Source organism: Danio rerio, chromosome 13 (genome assembly GCF_049306965.1).
Source record: "Danio rerio strain Tuebingen ecotype United States chromosome 13, GRCz12tu, whole genome shotgun sequence".
NCBI classification, from domain to species: domain Eukaryota; kingdom Metazoa; phylum Chordata; class Actinopteri; order Cypriniformes; family Danionidae; genus Danio; species Danio rerio.
In genome coordinates, this window is record NC_133188.1 from 36667391 (window position 1) to 36686960 (window position 19570).

At 36.8% G+C, this 19570-nt stretch overlaps 1 protein-coding gene across 2 annotated transcripts; it reads right to left on the reverse strand.

Annotated features, from left to right (window-relative positions):
• Window positions 1-1748: 1748 nt before the first annotated feature.
• Window positions 1749-19545, reverse strand: rtf1 (RTF1 homolog, Paf1/RNA polymerase II complex component). 2 transcript variants are annotated; one of them, XR_012388325.1, is made up of 18 exons: window positions 19416-19545; window positions 16197-16307; window positions 12558-12708; window positions 12241-12445; window positions 11830-11947; window positions 11633-11744; window positions 11342-11483; window positions 9356-9533; window positions 9146-9228; window positions 8976-9063; window positions 8686-8793; window positions 8516-8593; window positions 8313-8434; window positions 7148-7205; window positions 6984-7061; window positions 6792-6896; window positions 4955-6716; window positions 1749-4333 (listed from the first exon to the last, which is right to left on the reverse strand). XR_012388325.1 is itself a non-coding variant. In NM_001083577.1 (18 exon segments), coding segments are annotated over 18 exon segments (2046 nt in total). In that variant the 5' UTR covers window positions 19500-19526; the 3' UTR covers window positions 1761-2766.
• Window positions 19546-19570: the final 25 nt, after the last annotated feature.

Genomic DNA, 19570 nt, shown 5'->3' on the forward strand with positions numbered 1-19570 from the left:
AACAATCACATTTATACCACAATAGAGTTCAATGCATTGTCTTCTATCCATCAAGTAACAGTATTTACATTTTACTACAGGACTGGGTCGATAAATGATATTATATCGAATAGCGATAAAATTTGTCATTAACAACAAGCTCTAGACTTTTTTTTTTTACTCTATATTGATCTAAGAGCCAATCACAAAGCAGAAATGTGCAACAATGGGAATCTAAAAGTGTGCTGATATCGAATTTTTAGCTATCGAGATGTAGAGATTCGAGATGTATCGAATTTTTGCAATGTATCAAATTCGATACATCAGAGATGTATCAAATTTTCAGCTACCGAACATTTATAGGCCAAAAATATGGTATGCCATTTAATGGACCCTCTAAGTTTGGTGGCTTCAGTCATTGTTGGGGGCTTTTAATCTGGAAGCATTAATAACATATATTAGAGTACATACGTTATCATTCAATATGGAAAATGATTATTGAGATTGCATCTTTGCCATATTGCCCAGCCTGAATTTTAAAATGTTTACAAAATCTGATTCATTTAAAGAAACATTTAATTTCAGTTTATAGCTTAACAATTAAACAAACAAACGGTTATGTAAATTAGAACTGACCATCTCTGTTAAATGCAATCGCCCCAACCTTTCCCATTATTTCCTATCCTCTTCTCAGATAGGACGGCCGGCAAAATCAAAGGTTACCATGGGCCACCTTTTTTCTTGCAGGCGCTAGTTTGGGCCTCTTTGCCCTAAAGAAAGCAAACATTTTAAATGGAAAGCATGCTTACAATATTGTTTTGGTTATAAATATGAGGTGGAAAGAATACAGTTGAAGTCAAGAATTATTAACCCCATGAAGTATTAGCCCCCCTGTTTATTTTTTCCACAATTTCTGTTTAACGGAGAGAAGATTTTTTCTAAACACATTTCTAAACATAAAAGTTTTCATAACTCATTTCTCATAACTGATTTATTTTATCTTTGCCATGATGACAGTAAATAATATTTTACCAGATATTTTTCAAGACCCCTCTATACAGCTTAAAGTGACATTTAAAGGCTTAACTAGGTTTATTAGATTAACTAGGCAGTTTAGGGTAATTAGGCAAGTTATTGTATAACGATGGTTTGTTCTGTAGACTATCGAAAAAAATATAGCTTAAAGTGGCTAATAATATTCACCTTAAAATGGTTTTTAAAAAATTCAAACTGTTTTTATTCTAGCCGAAATAAAACAAATAAGACTTTTTTTAGAAGAAAAAATATGATCAGACTAACTGTGAAAATTTCCTTCCTCTGTTAAACATCATTTGGGGAAAAAAAAAAAATTGGGATATTTTAAATCTCCAAAATATCGAATCTGTAATGAAATACAGGTGAAGGGAATGCTGCAGGATAATTAAAATAAAATTAATGTCCTAATAACATTAAGCAAACTAGTCACATTTGAAATCCCTGTTCCCACAACCAAAACAGAACATTCAGAAAATCCTCGAAACACTTAATAATATTATTAAGTGGCACTTAATGGACAACAGTACAAATGTGAGAACTCTTAATGGACAACAGTACAAATGTGAGAACTTTTCCAAAAAGTAGTACATCATGATATATTTAATAAAAAGGTGTAAGCTCAAAAGGTACTTCAAAAAACAGAAATAATCCAAAAAATGTAATAAAATGCACATGTAAATGTTCTTGCGTACAACAAAACAGCTTTCAGAATAGTGACCACGCAAACACAGCGATTACGAAAAGTTCCTCCTTTATTCAGCCGCACTCACTCAAGATCGCTTATTTACAATGCATGCCACGATACAGAACTGACTAAAAGACTTCATCAATAATTAATGATCAATAACACTTACATCAGCTCCGAGTGAGACAGAGGGATATGGAAGAAAAAGAGCAGTAAAAACAAAAACATACATCGATTCTCATTGTTTTCTTGAACATGGCAGCCACGTTTAGTCAATCATTGTCTCACGTGAAAACAAACGTTTATCTTTAGGGAGTGTGATGTCATTGTCAGACTCCCCCTTTGATTGGTCGAGCCCTTGGCCTCTAAACCGGCAAGCAGAGTTACACGCGGGTGTGGGAGAGAAAAAAGGATTTTCATTTCTTTTGAAAAACTCAGAGCTTCTTGAAGAGGAACGAGAAAGCGAGGCAGACCCAATCATCAATATCGACAACTAATAACTTTCCAGAAAAAAATAACCCAAGATTTGTGTCCTCTTTTTTGTTTTGATAGTGTCCTTTGAGATAGTCATTCACAAGCTTGGATATAAAAGGGTGGTTTCTGTGAGGGTCTGAGAGGGAGGAAAATATGCTGCATACATTGGTATGAAACGGAGAATCAGAGGTAATGCATTTCTGTTCTCGAGACAGCACACGCTGTAAATAACGCAGAGGACTTTTCAGCTCTCAAAAAAAGGTGACCCTTTGCAGGAAAAGACCTGAAAGTTGTCATTATTTATGAGTATTTCCTCTTACAAACAGGTGAAACGTACACACTTACACAGTCTCTCAGTCTTAAAGGTGAGCACTTACTCTCTCTTTATCATACACACTCTCTCTCTTTCTTTCTCTCTCTCTCTCTCTCCCACACACACACACACACACACACACACACACACACACACACACACACGCCCACGCCCACGCCCACGCCCACGCCCACGCCCACACACACACACACAGGGGTGGCCACAGCTTCACACTCTCAGCACAGGTGTCCACTCATGCAAGGGAGGATAGAAACATCGGTCAGATGAGTCCTCGTCTCTTCTTGTAGTCCTCCAGGTTGAGAGATCGGCGTGGTGCTCCATCTTTAACAGGCAATGCATTTGAACTCACTGAGAGAGATTTTGCTTCTGTAGATGATTGAAGGAGGGGAAAAAAAGTCAAATGTAACATGATCACATCATAGAATCTCACTCTAGAAAACAAGGTATCAGAGCATTTTTATAGGATTAGTTCACCCAAAAATGAAAATTATGTTATTAATTATACCACCTAAACAGACATCCCAACCTGCGACAAACTCATTTGAGGGAGATGTCGTGTCCAGGGAAATTTTTTATAAACTATTTAGAAAGAATTTCACATGAACACATGAATTCTGCATGAATAGAATACAGTTATTCACATGATTATTGGATGTAGCTGAAACAAAAGCCTGCTTTCATGTCGTTTCTATGTTTCTTTTCACAATAATACACCTGCAATAAAAGATTCACCACCATGATGATTTCGTAGGCTGCACTTAACTTAGTTTAGGTCCCCAATGAAATAAATAAGTCCTCCCACACTGAAAGCTGATTGGTTTAATTTGCCGAGTAAACCATTTAGGATTATCTGTCGCTCCAAAGCAAGCACACATGAAAAGTTCCATAAGCATGTATGGTCTCATCTCACTCTCTCGTTCACTCCATCATGTGCACGCGTTCTGGTATGCGCAGTATAAATACTTACGATGCAGACATTTATATCTCACATGCACACTTTTGCTACCTTGGTCAAGATTCCAGCATATTTTATTCTATTCGCGGGCATCAGGGAGCCACTATTAATATACGGGAGACTCCCGGAACTTCCGAGACCTTCATTAACACAAAATAACTCTTTACCTGCCAGTGTTTTTTTTTTTTTTTAAACTAAAGATGCCAACCAGCATATTTGATGATTTTCGTCTCAATTTGACAGCCCTCTGAAAATTTCCTGCTAGGAATAGATGAATATAGTGTATAACAAAGAACATAAACAGAACTCTCCTTTCAAAAAAAAAAAAAATGTGCTCATGTTTTATCCCCACTTGAAAGCTGGTGGGTTTCATCAAAAACGCCACAAATTTGACAAAAATGCAGGGAAATATGCAATTTCTAAAAGTAGGACATTTTTAAGATATATAGTATATAATACAATAGTATATGATACAAGTGTGTGTGTGTACGTGCACACAAAATCTCCTCAATGGCAGGGCAAGTGTTGAGATATTTTAGAGGAAATCTGAAAGCTCTATCATCCCAAATAGAAACAGAGCTGAGATGTTCACAGTCCATGTAAATTGTAATCATACGAAGCTTCAAAAACCCATGAAGCAAAAAACAAACAAACTGAAAATGTAACTAGGTTGTCAGGGTGCGTTTACTACATGCAGTATGACTACAAGCATCGCATTGCTCATAGTAATCTCTCTGACATAATGCCGGAGACATCGCCAAACATCCATTTTTTATAGTTTAGTTTTTTGCTGCACAAGTGCTCTTGGAGTTTTATATGATATAAAAAAAAAGTCACACAGAATGATTTGATGATTTAATTTTTTTTCAGACTTTAAACATCTCAGGACTGTCCACTATCTGACGTTCTCTGGAGGATGAGAGAGCTCTCAGATTTAATCCAAAACATCTTAAAGGTGCACCCAGTTAGACACCCAGTGGTTGAATTAGATATTGCACCCCTGGATCAAAACACAGGCACCTCATCTGACATGTCCAAAGCAACGGCACCTGATAGAAGAAATATTTTTGTCCTAGAGATTTTGTCCTAACCAACACCTGAAATCTAATTTTAGAAGTGGCTACTATTTTTCTATATTATTTTTGATCTTACGATCACCTCAGGTACAGTTCAAGTGCTTTATTCAGTGTTAAATGCTAATAACGCCAGTTTTAATACCATTTTACATGACATTTATTGTCGTACTCCTGAAAGCAGCAGCAGATAGTTCAACTCAACCCATTTGAAATTGAACTTTAGAACTGTGACTTAAAACTAACCCATATGAGTGATTTAGCATGTACATTTAATAATGTTAAAGAGGTTTAATATGTAATAATTAGATTATAAACCTTACCATTTCACAATTGAGGGCATATTCTGTACTTCTGAATGGTTGTATTTAAATTGCTTATCACTGCAAATCTTGTCACATAGTCTGTTGTTAGGACACAGAGTTACAATGTAAAACTGCTCACCTAATGTTTACATTTGCAATATTTATATTATTTGCTAATTAATAACCTCATATGGAACTCTGAATCCACGTCTCATTTCAGAGTCTGATACTGTCCATTGGAGGTCGCATTTCGGTCACGGGCGCATGCTTTGAGAGCCTTTCTGACTAAATGAATGAAATACCTGGTTTTCCATCAAGGCAACCCGGCGTGCTGAAATATAATTGGCTGAACTGGCATTGGGCGGGTTAAAAGAACCAAAACAAAAACAGTGTTCCCGCACATAACTCACATTTTCAAATCAGAATATCTGACGTCAGCATTGTTTTTCAGATAAAAAAAAAAGGATGTTCACTTAGCATGTTTCTTAAAGGGGTGGTCCGGAATGTAATTAAGGCTTGGTTGTGTTATTAAGATGCAAAGCAATGTGTGCTCTTGTATCACTTGAAGGAAATTGCCAAAATTTTTCATAAATCTCACTTTGATTATATACAGCTACTCAGCTAACATGAAAATGACTGATATATTTCCTAGTTCCTCTATAAGGCCTGCTCTTATGTGACTCTGATTGGTCTCGTGTCATAATGTGCTGTGATTCGCGGATACAAGCATGCGCATTTTGTGTAAACAGTCAGTCAACCTCATGACTGCTCTCTAAAATAAAATCTGACAAGTGTCTGTAACGAGTGAAAATGGGGTGCAGCTCCTTTAAGAGAATTTGTTATTGTGTGTGTGTGTGTGTGTGTTTATGTGTGTGTGTGTGTATACTATGAACTGAATGCATCTGTAACACGAGAAGCACATGTGCGCGGGAGCGATGCTTATTTTTATTTTTCTCCGATGCTTATGCTTATTTTTATTTATCTCTAATGATTAAGTTATTGTGCTGGTGAAGTGTGTGTGTGTGTGTTTCTGTGTGTTTACAACAGTTTGACTGACAAATAAGAATTTGTAGCTAAATCATTAGCGGTGGCGAACAGCATTTCCCGTTGTCTACATCTTTGCTACAACATACCATTAAGGCTAGACACTGTAGGCCTACATGTCAAAATAAATTTTAACAAATAAAAACCCTTACAGGTCGTTGCCCCTTTGCTGCGCAGTGTGTGCGCGTGGTAAAAGTACGTTTGTGATCTCTCAAGGCCCGGAAGTATTTTTTTGTAGCCTCCCAAACTCGTTCAATGAAGGCTTTGCTAAGCTAACTCTGTAAAAAACCAAGGTCTCCCTTTGCATTGAACTTTTAGCTTTTTACATTCAGAGATGTTGTTTATGATCACATAGCTTTACTGCACACTAACTAAAGTTTAAAATATGATATCGTAGTGAACCACCACTTTAATTATCTGCAAACATATTATGGCATTTTTATGCTTTAGAAGAGTCAAAAACTTACATACAGCACCTTTAAATTGTTTACAGAAAATAAACAAAGCTCTCATGGGATTTGAACAACATGAAGGCAAGTAATTAATAACATAATTTTTATTTTTGAATGAACGAATCCTTTAAATGTACGTACTTGAGACATTTGATCAATTTTTGGTCAATATGAATGACTATACGATCACCAGCATTGCTTTACTGTGCTTTCCTGCTGGATCAAAGTAGTAATACAATTATTAGACTTAAGAAACACTTACCAGCATTAGGAACCTGTAAGTCAATCTTGACATCAAAGTCATGAACTTTGAAAAGGTCCTCTGAGAGGTCGCTGGTCGGTTTTGTAACGTCTTTGTCTTTCTGGCTAGCCTGGCCCAACTGAATACAAGATAAACAAGTGAATTATGGGACAAACATTTTGCTGTGAGCTTGTTTTTTTTTTGTATGCGTTACCTGTTTATTGGCCTGCTGGCTGTTGTCTTGGCCCGCGCCCGAGCCTGAACCGTATTTCTGGTTTAGATGAGCTAAAATAGCGGCATGGACTGAGGGATCTCTTGCCTGAGAAAGAAAAGCCAAAACATTTTTTTAAACAACCGAATAAAAGGACGTACATAAAAACAACCTGCTGACAGAGAGATGCCTCACATTAGACACCATAGTTGGTTTACACTGCCGTCTGGTGAAGGGGTCCATCTGCTGGTTCTTTGAGTTCTGACCTTCGGCCTGAAACACAACCAAGATATTTAGATTGCAGAATGTTGTTTTTGGACAGTTATACTTATAACTTATAAAACATCAAGAAAACCTACCACCAAGGCCTTCTCAGACTCTACAATGTTCCAGCTCCGATTCCTCTGGTTGATATAGCTAAAAAAATATAAATAAAAAGATTTATATGATAAAAAGAGTCACTAAATTTAAAAATCCTGGACTGTGTAGGACAATAACTTAAAGGAAATTACACTTTTACTCAGTAAACATGCATTTATTTGATCAAAAGTGACATTTATACACACTACATCTATAATTCTATATCTATATATAAAGATTTTAGATGCAAATCCCTCTAAATCCATCAGACCTCATTTTTTGTAAATGAGCATTTTCTATCAGTCTCCTCTGATTAGGTTCAGAAGTTTCATTTTATAGTTAATGATAAGGTTATTAGCTGGTAAGTAAAATAACTTTTTACAAAAATGTCACTTTAGACAGTTCTTTAGTTTTTAACAAGGTAAAATTTATTTTGCGTCAAAACCAGCTACATCCACCTATCAGGACAGGACTTGTAATTAGTTGAAAAATCACTAAAGATGCAAGTAGAAATTATTTTACCTTGCATAAAACACTTTACACAAACCACCTGAAATTAAAAATATATAAATCTGTCAAGTAAGTGGCGGTTCATTCCACTGCGATGAACCAGAGAAACAGCAGAAGGAAAATTAATAAATAAAATAAGTCAAGTAAGTGCATTAATCAATAAAAATAAAACAGGCAAACTCTAGTTATTTACATATATTTTTTTCAACACAAATATTTTTATAAATTCATGAATTCAGCATAAAAACAAAATTTTAAAACCCACAATAAACTAATTGCACAACAGTCGGTCCAGGTCAATGCCCTTACCAGGTAGAACTTAAACAAATATTTTTGCAAGGATGTAAGAAAATAATAATAAAAATTGGTAAATAGAGTTAAAAATACTTAAAAGTTTTACTATGAATAAAAATAAGAGTTTTACTGGGATGGACTGTTGGGTGGAGTTGACCCTATTGGGTAGCTTTACATGAACATAGGAAAATTAAGACCCGTTTAAAATGATTTAATGCATCGCATTCCTTCAGTGAGTTTAACACTTTAAGGCCAAAGCTTTTGTTTTTGAAATGTAAAACATTTTAAGACTTTAAGACCCTGCAAATGCATACTAAGCAGCCCTTAAATTTAACCCTTATAATAAGAAGAATTTCTGACCTGATGGCAGAGATGTTTTTGGTTCTCTGTCTGTCAAGTGCTTCTGCTCTCTCCTCCAGCTCATTCAACTGATCTTGAAGTGTTTTCGCTTTGTCTCCATCTCCGCTCTCCTCAGCCATGGCCTGCACACAAAAGGTGATCAGCATGAGAACACAAACAAAAAAGGCCATATTTACTTGTGATACATCAGAAACATCACAAACCTTCTCTTTAAGAAGCTGCGTTTTCTTCATGGCGTAGTTTGGTGGCGCCTTTCTGAATCTGTCTTTCTCTTTGACAATCTATTAAAAAAATTCTTACAGTTAATAATTCTCATTGGATAAAGAAATCAACCATCACAATATCTTGTATTTAGGAATGGGAATAAACGTACATCCTCAATATCTTTGTCATTGAATTTGTAGTTGACGGCCTCCTTGATGGACTGCTCTTTTTTGTTGATCTCATCCAGAGTAGGAAGCTGCATTCCTGCGATCATCATCTAAGGGCCAGCAACAAGGTTATTATTGGATATGCATATTCCATAATGCAACAGTGTATAATACTGCATAATACTGCAATTAACCTAACAATTCAACCCCAATTCAAATTTAGTTGACAAAAGAATATAGTGAACAAGCACAAATGAAAAGAAAATGTACACAACTACATAACAAAACTTACCGCCTCTTTCCATTTCATAAATTCGCTTTCAGTAAACTCCTGATTGGACACAAACTCAAGTCTGAAGACCCGTGTGTCATTTCCATGTCTGCAAACATGCAAAAATCTATTACACAAATTGGCAACGACAAAAAGATGCAGATAAAATCAGTTCAACTGTGCATACACACCGGAGCTGAAGGCCTTTGTTTGTTCGTGTGGATCCTAGCTGATAGATTTTAGCGGTCTCCACTACGTCAATGATTTCAGCCACCTGTTGAATTAAAATCATTTTGGTTTATCTGTGTATTTTGCATGTTATATATATCTCGCCATTTAATTTCATGTTGCTGTTTTTAGAGGTATTGATGTTTCTAATGTGATGAGTGATATTTACTGACCCGATAAACGGGCTTGTTGCTGCTGTTTCCAATGCCAATTCGAACAAAACAGCCAGTGACTGTTTTGGCAAAGAATGGCATGTGACACCAGCGCTCAAGCTTGTGCCGAGACAACCGGATCCGATTCAGCTCGTCTGGTAATGAGACAGGCTGGGATTTGGGTGGAGCTTCCTCTTTTCTGAAATACAGATGGATGGTTAAGCAAGCTTACTACAGATGGACAAAAAAAATCTATATATTTTTGTTTATGTTTACAGATTCATAAAATATTATGTTAAAAACATTTAACTGCTGCACTGAATATATGCTGTGTTCAGGAAGTATGCGTTAAATTAACCAAGAGACATGTATAGTGTTTTACAGATATGTGTAGTGCTTTACAGACATGTGTAGTGCTTTACAGACATGTGTAGTGCTTTACAGACATGTGTAGTGCTTTACAGACATGTGTAGTGCTTTACAGACATGTGTAGTGCTTTACAGACATGTGTAGTGCTTTACAGACATGTGTAGTGCTTTACAGACATGTGTAGTGCTTAACAGACATGTGTAGTGCTTTACAGACATGTGTAGTGCTTTACAGACATGTGTAGTGCTTTACAGACATGTGTAGTGCTTTACAGACATGTGTAGTGCTTTACAGACATGTGTAGTGCTTTACAGACATGTGTAGTGCTTTACAGACATGTGTAGTGCTTTACAGACATGTGTAGTGCTTTACAGACATGTGTAGTGCTTTACAGACATGTGTAGTGCTTTACAGACATGTGTAGTGCTTTACAGACATGTGTAGTGCTTTACAGACATGTGTAGTGCTTTACAGACATGTGTAGTGCTTAACAGACATGTGTAGTGCTTTACAGACATGTGTAGTGCTTTACAGTTATGTGTAGTGCTTTACAGACATGTGTAGTGCTTAACAGACATGTGTAGTGCTTTACAGACATGTGTAGTGCTTTACAAACATGTGTAGTGCTTTACAAACATGTGTAGTGCTTTACAGACATGTGTAGTGCTTTACAGACATGTGTAGTGCTTTACAGACATGTGTAGTGCTTTACAGACATGTGTAGTGCTTTACAGACATGTGTAGTGCTTTACAGACATGTGTAGTGCTTTACAGACATGTGTAGTGCTTTACAGACATGTGTAGTGCTTTACAAACATGTGTAGTGCTTTACAGACATGTGTAGTGCTTTACAGACATGTGTAGTGCTTTACAGACATGTGTAGTGCTTTACAGACATGTGTAGTGCTTTACAGACATGTGTAGTGCTTTACAGACATGTGTAGTGCTTTACAAACATGTGTAGTGCTTTACAGACATGTGTAGTGCTTTACAGACATGTGTAGTGCTTTACAGACATGTGTAGTGCTTTACAAACATGTGTAGTGCTTTACAGACATGTGTAGTGCTTTACAGACATGTGTAGTGCTTTACAGACATGTGTAGTGCTTTACAGACATGTGTAGTGCTTTACAGACATGTGTAGTGCTTTACAAACATGTGTAGTGCTTTACAGACATGTGTAGTGCTTTACAGACATGTGTAGTGCTTTACAAACATGTGTAGTGCTTTACAGACATGTGTAGTGCTTTACAGACATGTGTAGTGCTTTACAGACATGTGTAGTGCTTTACAGACATGTGTAGTGCTTTACAGACATGTGTAGTGCTTTACAGACATGTGTAGTGCTTTTAAATAGCTTTCATATTATTATTTTTAAAAATATTAGTTAGAAATAAGCAGTATAACTGTTTTCTATATTGATAATATGCTAAGAATTCTGTTCTGTCATCACAGGAATGAGCCACATTCTAAAATGTCAAAACAGAAAACAGATTTCACAGAATTACTGAATTTTCAGTATTGCTTAACCGCAGTGTTGGTGATACATTTTTAAAAATCCCACCAATCCAAAAGTTTTCAGTGGTTCTGTGCATCTCTACTTCATTAACAAAGATAGTGGATGGTCTAATACTCACTCCTCCTCTTCATCAAACGATGAAGACCTTGAGCTGCGGTCACTCTTTACTGAAGACTTGTCATCGTCATCTTCCTCCTCCTCTTCATCATCGGAGTAGACCTCGCTTGTCTTAAGTGGCTGCCTTTTTGCAAGGAGCTCAGCTGAAATGTCAAAGATTATAGATCAGATACTGGCAGCACTAGCTACAAAAAGTATGTCCAGTTATAAGTAAGTAAATGTGGTTATTTTGCATATTAAATAATTTATTCCTCAAAATTGTATAATGTCAAGAAAAAGCAAAAAAAGCTACCAGTTCTGTTTTTCCTCTTTTCTCTTTCTGCTTTCAGCTCTTCCATGGCCTGTGATTTCTTGTCCAGCTTCTCATCTCTTTTTATCCGTCTCTCTTTGTTATGGGACATCACCTGCATGCACACAGAGAGAAAACACGAGTGTGAGACCCTGTTTGTGTTTCTATAAGGAAGGTGATTTTGTCTGTGATTCACTTACCACCTGAGTGTCTGGGACCTGAGACTGTTTTCTCTTTTCCTGCTCCTCCTCTTGTTTCTTCTTCTTCTCTTCCTTTTCCTTCTTCTTTGCCGTCTTCAATTTTTGCTTAATTTCAAATCTTTTACAGAGAAATGCATGTTTATTAAGCACAATTTCTTTGTGCTTTTCTTTTGCCTTCATGTTTAGCTATTCTGAATTTCTGCACAGTACAAGTAGTATAAAACTATTACAATTTATTTTTGGTCTCTAACATCAAACACATTAGATAAAAGTATTCTAAATTAAATATATTATAATTTTTGTAGTTACATGTGATTTAGGTTCATTTCACAGTTTTACCTTCTCTTACATGTATGAAAACAATCAAAATTCAAACTTTTATTCAGAGATGAACTTTGAAACTCCTTTTACCTCCTCTTGAGGACTTCTCTCTTCTCTATACGGTTGAACAGCTCCTGTTCTCTTTCCTTTTCTGTCATCTGCTCCAAACGTGCCCGGTCCTCCTCATCCCCCATTAGATCATCTCCATAACCGTCCCGGAAAACCTCATCCTCAGATGAAGAGTCAGAATCCGAGCTGGAGGATGAGCTGTTACTGTCAGAGTCTGACACTTCACCTTAAATAAAGTAAATAGGGGAGAAACTAATTGAAGTCACTTCATCTTTTGTTGATTTTTTCCAGTTCTATCAATGTACTCGTTTGGTACAGACTCCAAACCGATGCCTTACCTTCCTCTGGAGCTGAACTCTCTCCTGAACTGTCTCCATTTGAGCTGCCAGATGAAGCTGCTTTGCCCTTTCTTTTCTTGACTGTGTTCTTCTTTTCAGGCCCTTTGCTCGGTTTCCCCTTCTTTTTGGTTTTAGTGCCTCCAACAGTCCACTAACAAATCAACAGAACACATCGATAAGACAAAGTTGTATATGGGTTTTGGGGATTTTCCAGAACCACACACTGCACTCATACAGCCAGACATAAACCACCACTGGATCAGGAATAATTCAGCATGGTGGATGTCACTGTATATTTGACTACAAAAATGAGAAAGAGCTAAAATTACAACTGCATCTTTCGTGACAGCTGCTTTGTTAGTAAAGGGACTAGTCATTTCAAGAATTTAACAGTAAGTAAATAAAAAAATAAAATAGAAGACATTGGCTACTGCTAGTTTAGAGAATTCTTATTAAGAATAATTCCTAATAAGAAGAACCCATTTGTTCAATCATTGTCCTCAAACTCACTAGCAAGGTTAACACAGGTATGTGAAAATGATGTGGACAAAACTACTTCTAAAAATAACAAATATGCAAAAAAGATGAGATTGTCACACTAGATAATACATATTCTATGATTATGCAGATATTGTGATGAAACTATCATGAGGCAAACTACTGGTAGAGTAATATGTTCATCTGAATAAATGTAAATGCTGTCTCTTCCAGTGCAATCCAAAGAAAAGTGGACCAAGACCACTGAAAAGACAGTCTTGGTAAACCTCCAAACTACAAACTAGACAAACAACTAAAAAGTTATCACTTTTGTTAGATAGTTGTGTATTAGAATGTCTATTAAAGTAGTATTTTAAAGGGATAAAATGCTTGCTGAGACCTTTATGCAGATCTTCATTTGTGCTCATAATCGAAAAACTCATGGCACTACTAAAGGCACTGGTATACTTTAGACAAAATAAAATAAAAATAAAAAAAAAACTGAAAAAAACGTCAAACAAAATCCCGCCAAAACTAAGTTCTTTATGCATTTAATTTGGCAGTTCGAAACAGCCCACAAACTTTTTAGGGGAGTTTGTTTTGGTCCTTAGCACCTTTGAACTTCAGCAGTTAAAACTCACTCATTTCAAAGCGGAACCGGTGGACGTGCAACAACAATAAACACAAAACAACAGTTTCCATCTAGAGCTATTTCACGGGACACGACACTTGTAAACAACAGCTTTGCACAGCTCTCTGTCCCGCACACACTAGTCATCGTTGCAACATGTAGTTACATTTTTTGAGAGGTGTGCGTCAGCATCAACCACGGCAAAGGCAATGCGACCGCGTGAAGGCTGCACCGGAGCATACGTGTGCACACTCTGACGCAGTGGTATGAGGAAAACCAACTCTCACTTAACATCAGCAAAACCAATGAGCTGGTGGTGGTTTTCAGGAGAGAGAAAAGAGAACACACTCCCATTACCATCAATGGGACACCAGTGGAGAGAGTCAGCACTTTCAAGTTTCTTGGAGAACACATCGCTGAGGATTTGACATGGACTGCTCACACAGACGCAGTGCTAAGGCACAACAATGCCTCTTCTTCCTCAGGCGTCTCAGGAGGTTTGGAATGAGCCCCCACATCCTCCACTCAATCTACACCTGCACTGTGGAGAGCAGCCTGTCTGGCTGTATCACCACCTGGTATGGAAATAGCACCAGCAGCAATTGCAAAGACCTACATAGGATTGTGCGAACTGCTGGACGCGTAGTAGGAGGTGAGCTTCCCTCCCTCCAGGACATCTACACCAGGGGGTGCATGAGGAAAGCCAAGAGAATTATCGGTCCCACTTTATATTAGGTGGCCTTAACTAATATGTACTTAAACAGGAATTAATAGTTTGTTACAATGTACTTATTGTGTAAATACATGTATTTACTGTGTACTTATGCTTGATTAAATACATGTATGTAGTTACATTTGTAACTAACTTCTGTAACTACATTTGTAAATACACTGTTGACCATCCCTTACACCTTAACCCACCCTTAAACCTACCCATACCACAAAACCTGTCCATAACCCAACCTCTATCCCAACTCAAAAGCACCACAAGTGTTCTCAAATACATTATAAACACAGTAAGTACATTGTATTTATTTTTTGATGTAAGTACATAGTAGGTAAGGACACTTAATATAAAGTGGGACCGAATTATCAATCACTCCAGCCACCCAAGCCATAGGCTTTTCTCTCTGCTACCCTCAGGCAGACGGTTCCGCAGCATCCGGTCATGCACCAGCCGGCTGAAGGAAAGCTCCTTCCCTCAGACTATCAGGCTGATGAACATTTAACACACCCCACACAGACTCTTCCATACCCCTCACTGCACACCATCAATATGTAGCATGCACTGCACTTTAACCAATCCACACTTAAAACAATACTGCCTACAACTATGTGGACACCCATTCATTGTACAAATCGCTGTCAATTTTACATTGTCCTGTTTTTTTGGGAGCATGCTGTTGTCATTTTATTTGCACTAACTGTATTTTGTACTGTCTGGAGCCAGGACCTAAGCTTTTCACTCATGATAGCACACGTGCTGCTGATGATGTGACAATAAAAGTGATTTGATTTGACTTGACGCAGAAGTATAAATCAGCCCTTAGCTGTGCTTCCTATTCACAGACTTCAGAATGAGGCAAGAGAAAAATATTCAGCACAACAACACCAATATAGGCACATGAACGAACTGGAAGGTGGAGTAGCAGAGCTGGTACAGATGTATCCATACCTGTACTATCACTCGCAGAAAAAACAGCCCGTAGGATGTTTAAGTTCTGCTGCAAAATGCCAGTAAAGCAATTTATTTCAATTTGTATCTTTAGGTTTGGTCTTAAGAATGGTAATGTGAAAAATAAGTGAACAAGGCCTACAAGAACTGAAACAACCATGCAACAATTGTTTACAGTAACTGTAATAAATAAATGCAATAAAAAACAGGTGGTAATTTAGGCTTATCGCCTAAGAGCAGGCATGGGCAGACATAAGATTCTCATGGTATGATAACCTTGGATAAAAATATTATGGTTTCACAGTACCACGGTATTGTGATTACTACTCTAAAATATGTTTAAATATCTGGGTAAAAATGTTTCTATTTGAAGTTTCCATTTAAAATTTGATATTTTGTAAAGGGCAAACATGTCAGGCAAAATAATTCTAGTGAATCATTGACTTCTGCTGTCTTCATCTGTTTCAAAAACACAGATTTCTTTACAATTTAAACAGCATCTTTGGATATCTTTTCTGCTGGAGATACTGTTGTCCTAAAAAAAAACAAAAAAAACAACAACAACAAAAAAAACGTAAATAAAAATATCTTACTTAAACCTTAGGAACGGTATGACAGAAAATTGTCGGTTTTAAAACCTTGACTTATCCAAACTGCTGTATACCTTGAATACAGTTATAGTCTCATGCCTACCTGAGAGCTATTTTAATGCGATGATAAGACTACATCAGATGAAGAAACCCTGATGAGACCCATTTAGTGTTATCCACTCCAGGCTCCAGCTTTCTGAATACTACTTCTAGACAAGAAATTGTACGGAATATCCAAAACACCAGCCTTTAATAATTATCCATACCTCATCATCGCTGTCTGATGTCTCAGAGTCAGTGGAGGCGGCAGGTTTACTAACAGGCTCTTCCTGTTCATCAGAATCCACACGCTTTCTTTTGGCAAGAGACAGCAGCTCCTGCAAAAAACAAACAAACAAACATATATTTTTGTTCATTCGTGTTTTTCCAAACATTGGGTGAAATTCCTTCCACTTGCACAAAAATGGAGGAGCGTCTCACTTTGTTGTTCATTTAAAAACAAAGGAAAACACACATGCCATCACAATGACACCTCTTCCACTAAATTCTGCTTTCTTCTGCATAGAGCCTGTAGGGTAAGAGTGGCAGCAGAAATAAGAGTGTCTAACCAATATGAAAAATAAATCTATTTTCGCACATCTTTAAATGAAGCCAATAGTGTTCTGTGAGTGTTACTGTCAGCATGTGTCTGCTAATGTGCTAATTTTATCTAAGAATACCAAAACACACAACACAGAAAAATTTAGCATTGACTAAATGCAAAAAAACAAACTAAAAAACTGCATGTTCTTATAACCATACAGACAGACACCAAACTCAATTTCTTTAGGTTATTATATGTGATTCAGTGTGATTACGTTCAATTTACTTATTTATTTTGCTATTATTTATAATACTGCAGATTATTTGCTTTTAAACTTCTCAGCATATCATATTGTGCATGCAATTCTATATACAAGTAGCTTAGGAAGTGCTTGTTTTTTAGTAATCAGACTGCTGTTGGTGTTTGTTGAGTCCTTTTTTTTGGCTGCTACATGGCTAGCGCTGTAATTTGTCAACACTGATGGAATGAAAACAAGTGCACAGGATGTTTGAGAAGTGCACTTGGATGTGCTACCTATAGGGGGCATGACATGGTTCAAGTTAATATGTTCAGTACAGAGCAGAGGGGTTTTCAAAACTGAGGTTCGAGACACCACAAGGAAAAGTTAGGTAGTGGCTGGGGCCCACTTAAGGAACCGAGGAAACTCCCAAGAAAGCCTTAAGATAACTTATGATGATTTTAACTAAAAAGATAGAAAAAAAGGTATTAAATAATCCAAAAACATTTAGAGTCTTTTTAAAGAACTGGGGTTAACATGGCTTAGAAAAAGCTGAATGCATGAAGACTGATATTTAAAGTTTGATTTCTATCTACACCCTGAAAAAGCTGTTTAAAATAATAAAGTCAATATCCAGTAGCAACTGCTTTACACTAGTGAGTCTTTGAAAATGTTAATGAAAGTTAATAACCATAGCTAGAACAAATACATAAACAGAACTTCTAACAGGGTATTTAAAATGTTTGTATTTCAAAAATATTTAACTAAGCAGTATTATGGCAAGTACATAATAAGAAGTACGGCTGCACGATACTGGAAAAATCTGAAACTGCAATATTTAGTTTTGCTGCAATAAATATTGCGATATGAATATAACTCCACCTGATGATCTGAATATCTCTTTTGGAAAGATTTTATTACTTTAGACTGACCAGTAGTGAACAAGTCTTTTTCTATGCAGTACTTCTGCATAAACTATAATAAATGACCAGCAATAATAAATACAAAAATAGTGCTTTCTGGTTTTATAAATAAAATTTAAAATAACAGTCATCATTTGATAAATATTACTTTTAATAATCTAGCTTGAAAAATATTAAACTAGATATCTTTGATATTTTAGAACAAGTAGACCCTCAAATGAAGATGATCACATTTTGAATCCATGAAACAAGCTGCATTACGAGTGGTGCCGAAGCCCGCACTGATGGAGAGAAAACCCTGATGCTTCAAATTGTTGCCTGATTGTTGAAATGTTTGATGCAATGTCTACATATGCATGGCAAAATTTATTACAGCATATCGTAAAAAAATGCAACAATATACTTTGTTTCAATTTATGTCTATGTAAATTTTTATTCAGATAATGCTTTCACCGCACTAATAATGTGAGAGCATGTGTTTGGCCAAGAACAGAAAAGAAGTAATTAACCTATATTCAAGTATACAGATCCAGTTTTCCATGACTTTTCCAAAACCTTTTCTGTTTTTCCAAAATTTTTCCAGGCCTGGAAAATGTCATGTCAAAATTCCATGACTTTTCCAGGTTTTGCATGACCGTATGAATCCTGAACTCGTCTGTCACACTGCAATATTCTTCTGTTATTTTGCTTGTTTTGGCAAAATATGTCTGTAAGCACATGTGATTGCATGTGTTACCATCCCGTGAGTTAACAAACACGTTAAATGTTTACACAGCCAAACTTTAATCAAATTGAATACTTGTAGAGATATCATTATTAATTTGCCTTATACAATACATTGTTATGACTTTCTTCGGTAAGATTTTATTTGATGGTCCCTATTTCACATTTTGTTGGCTAAAAGTTGCATTGCAACTACATGCCAATTAATTCTCATTAGAGTATTAGTAGTCTGTCTGCTTAATATCTGTTGATATTGCTCTTTCAACATTGAACTGACTATAAGAAACTTTGCAAGTACATGTTACCTTACACTAACCCTTACCCCAATCTTACAGTCTACTTATAATCTAATGAGAATTAGTTGGCATGTGGATGCAATGTAACTTAAATTCAACCAATGAGTTAAATGGACCATGAAGTACTAAATAAAGTGATACCCATTCTTCTAATAACTACCCTAACTAATTATTTATCTTATTAATTGTCTAAAAGAGCTTTTTAATGGTCATTAGCAGTTTTATCATATATCACGGTGGGTTTGTTATTTATGGACAAAACAGTCAACTTTATTACATGAATATTTCTCCATGCTCTTATATCAATGAATCATGTGACTTTCTACCCAATCAGAGAGCATGTTTCTGGGAAGTGTTTGATGAGCGTCTGTCCGCTCTAGTGTTTCGTCTTATTTCTGCAACCGAAATAGAAGTTTAGCCGCGGCGCTGTGACGTCATAAAACAGTAAAGGTTCTAAACGCACGCGACTGCTTTCTTTACTAAAGCCGAAATGCGCGCGCACTGCAGGCCACAATAAAAAGCACTCCAAGCATCCCGAATTCAGGTGTAACTGCCTCAATAGCAGCACGACGCCACCATACAGGCCCCTGCTAACCAGCTAGCTTTCCCACATCACTTAGCATGGGACTCCAACACACACATACAGTCCTGACACATTTGTGCCCTAGAAATCGGCAAACAGCGATGTTTTTGGATCACATTCGCGTCAATGAGGTTCCTACCTGATCCAAATTATCATCGCTCGCACTATCCTCCGAGTCGGAGTCAATCACGACCCGACCTTTCCGTTTCTTTACATTCACCATGGTTAGCTGCCTGGCTCCCCTGTGTGTGTGTTTAAACAGCAGCGCCGCACTCCTCCACACAAAGGCGCTAG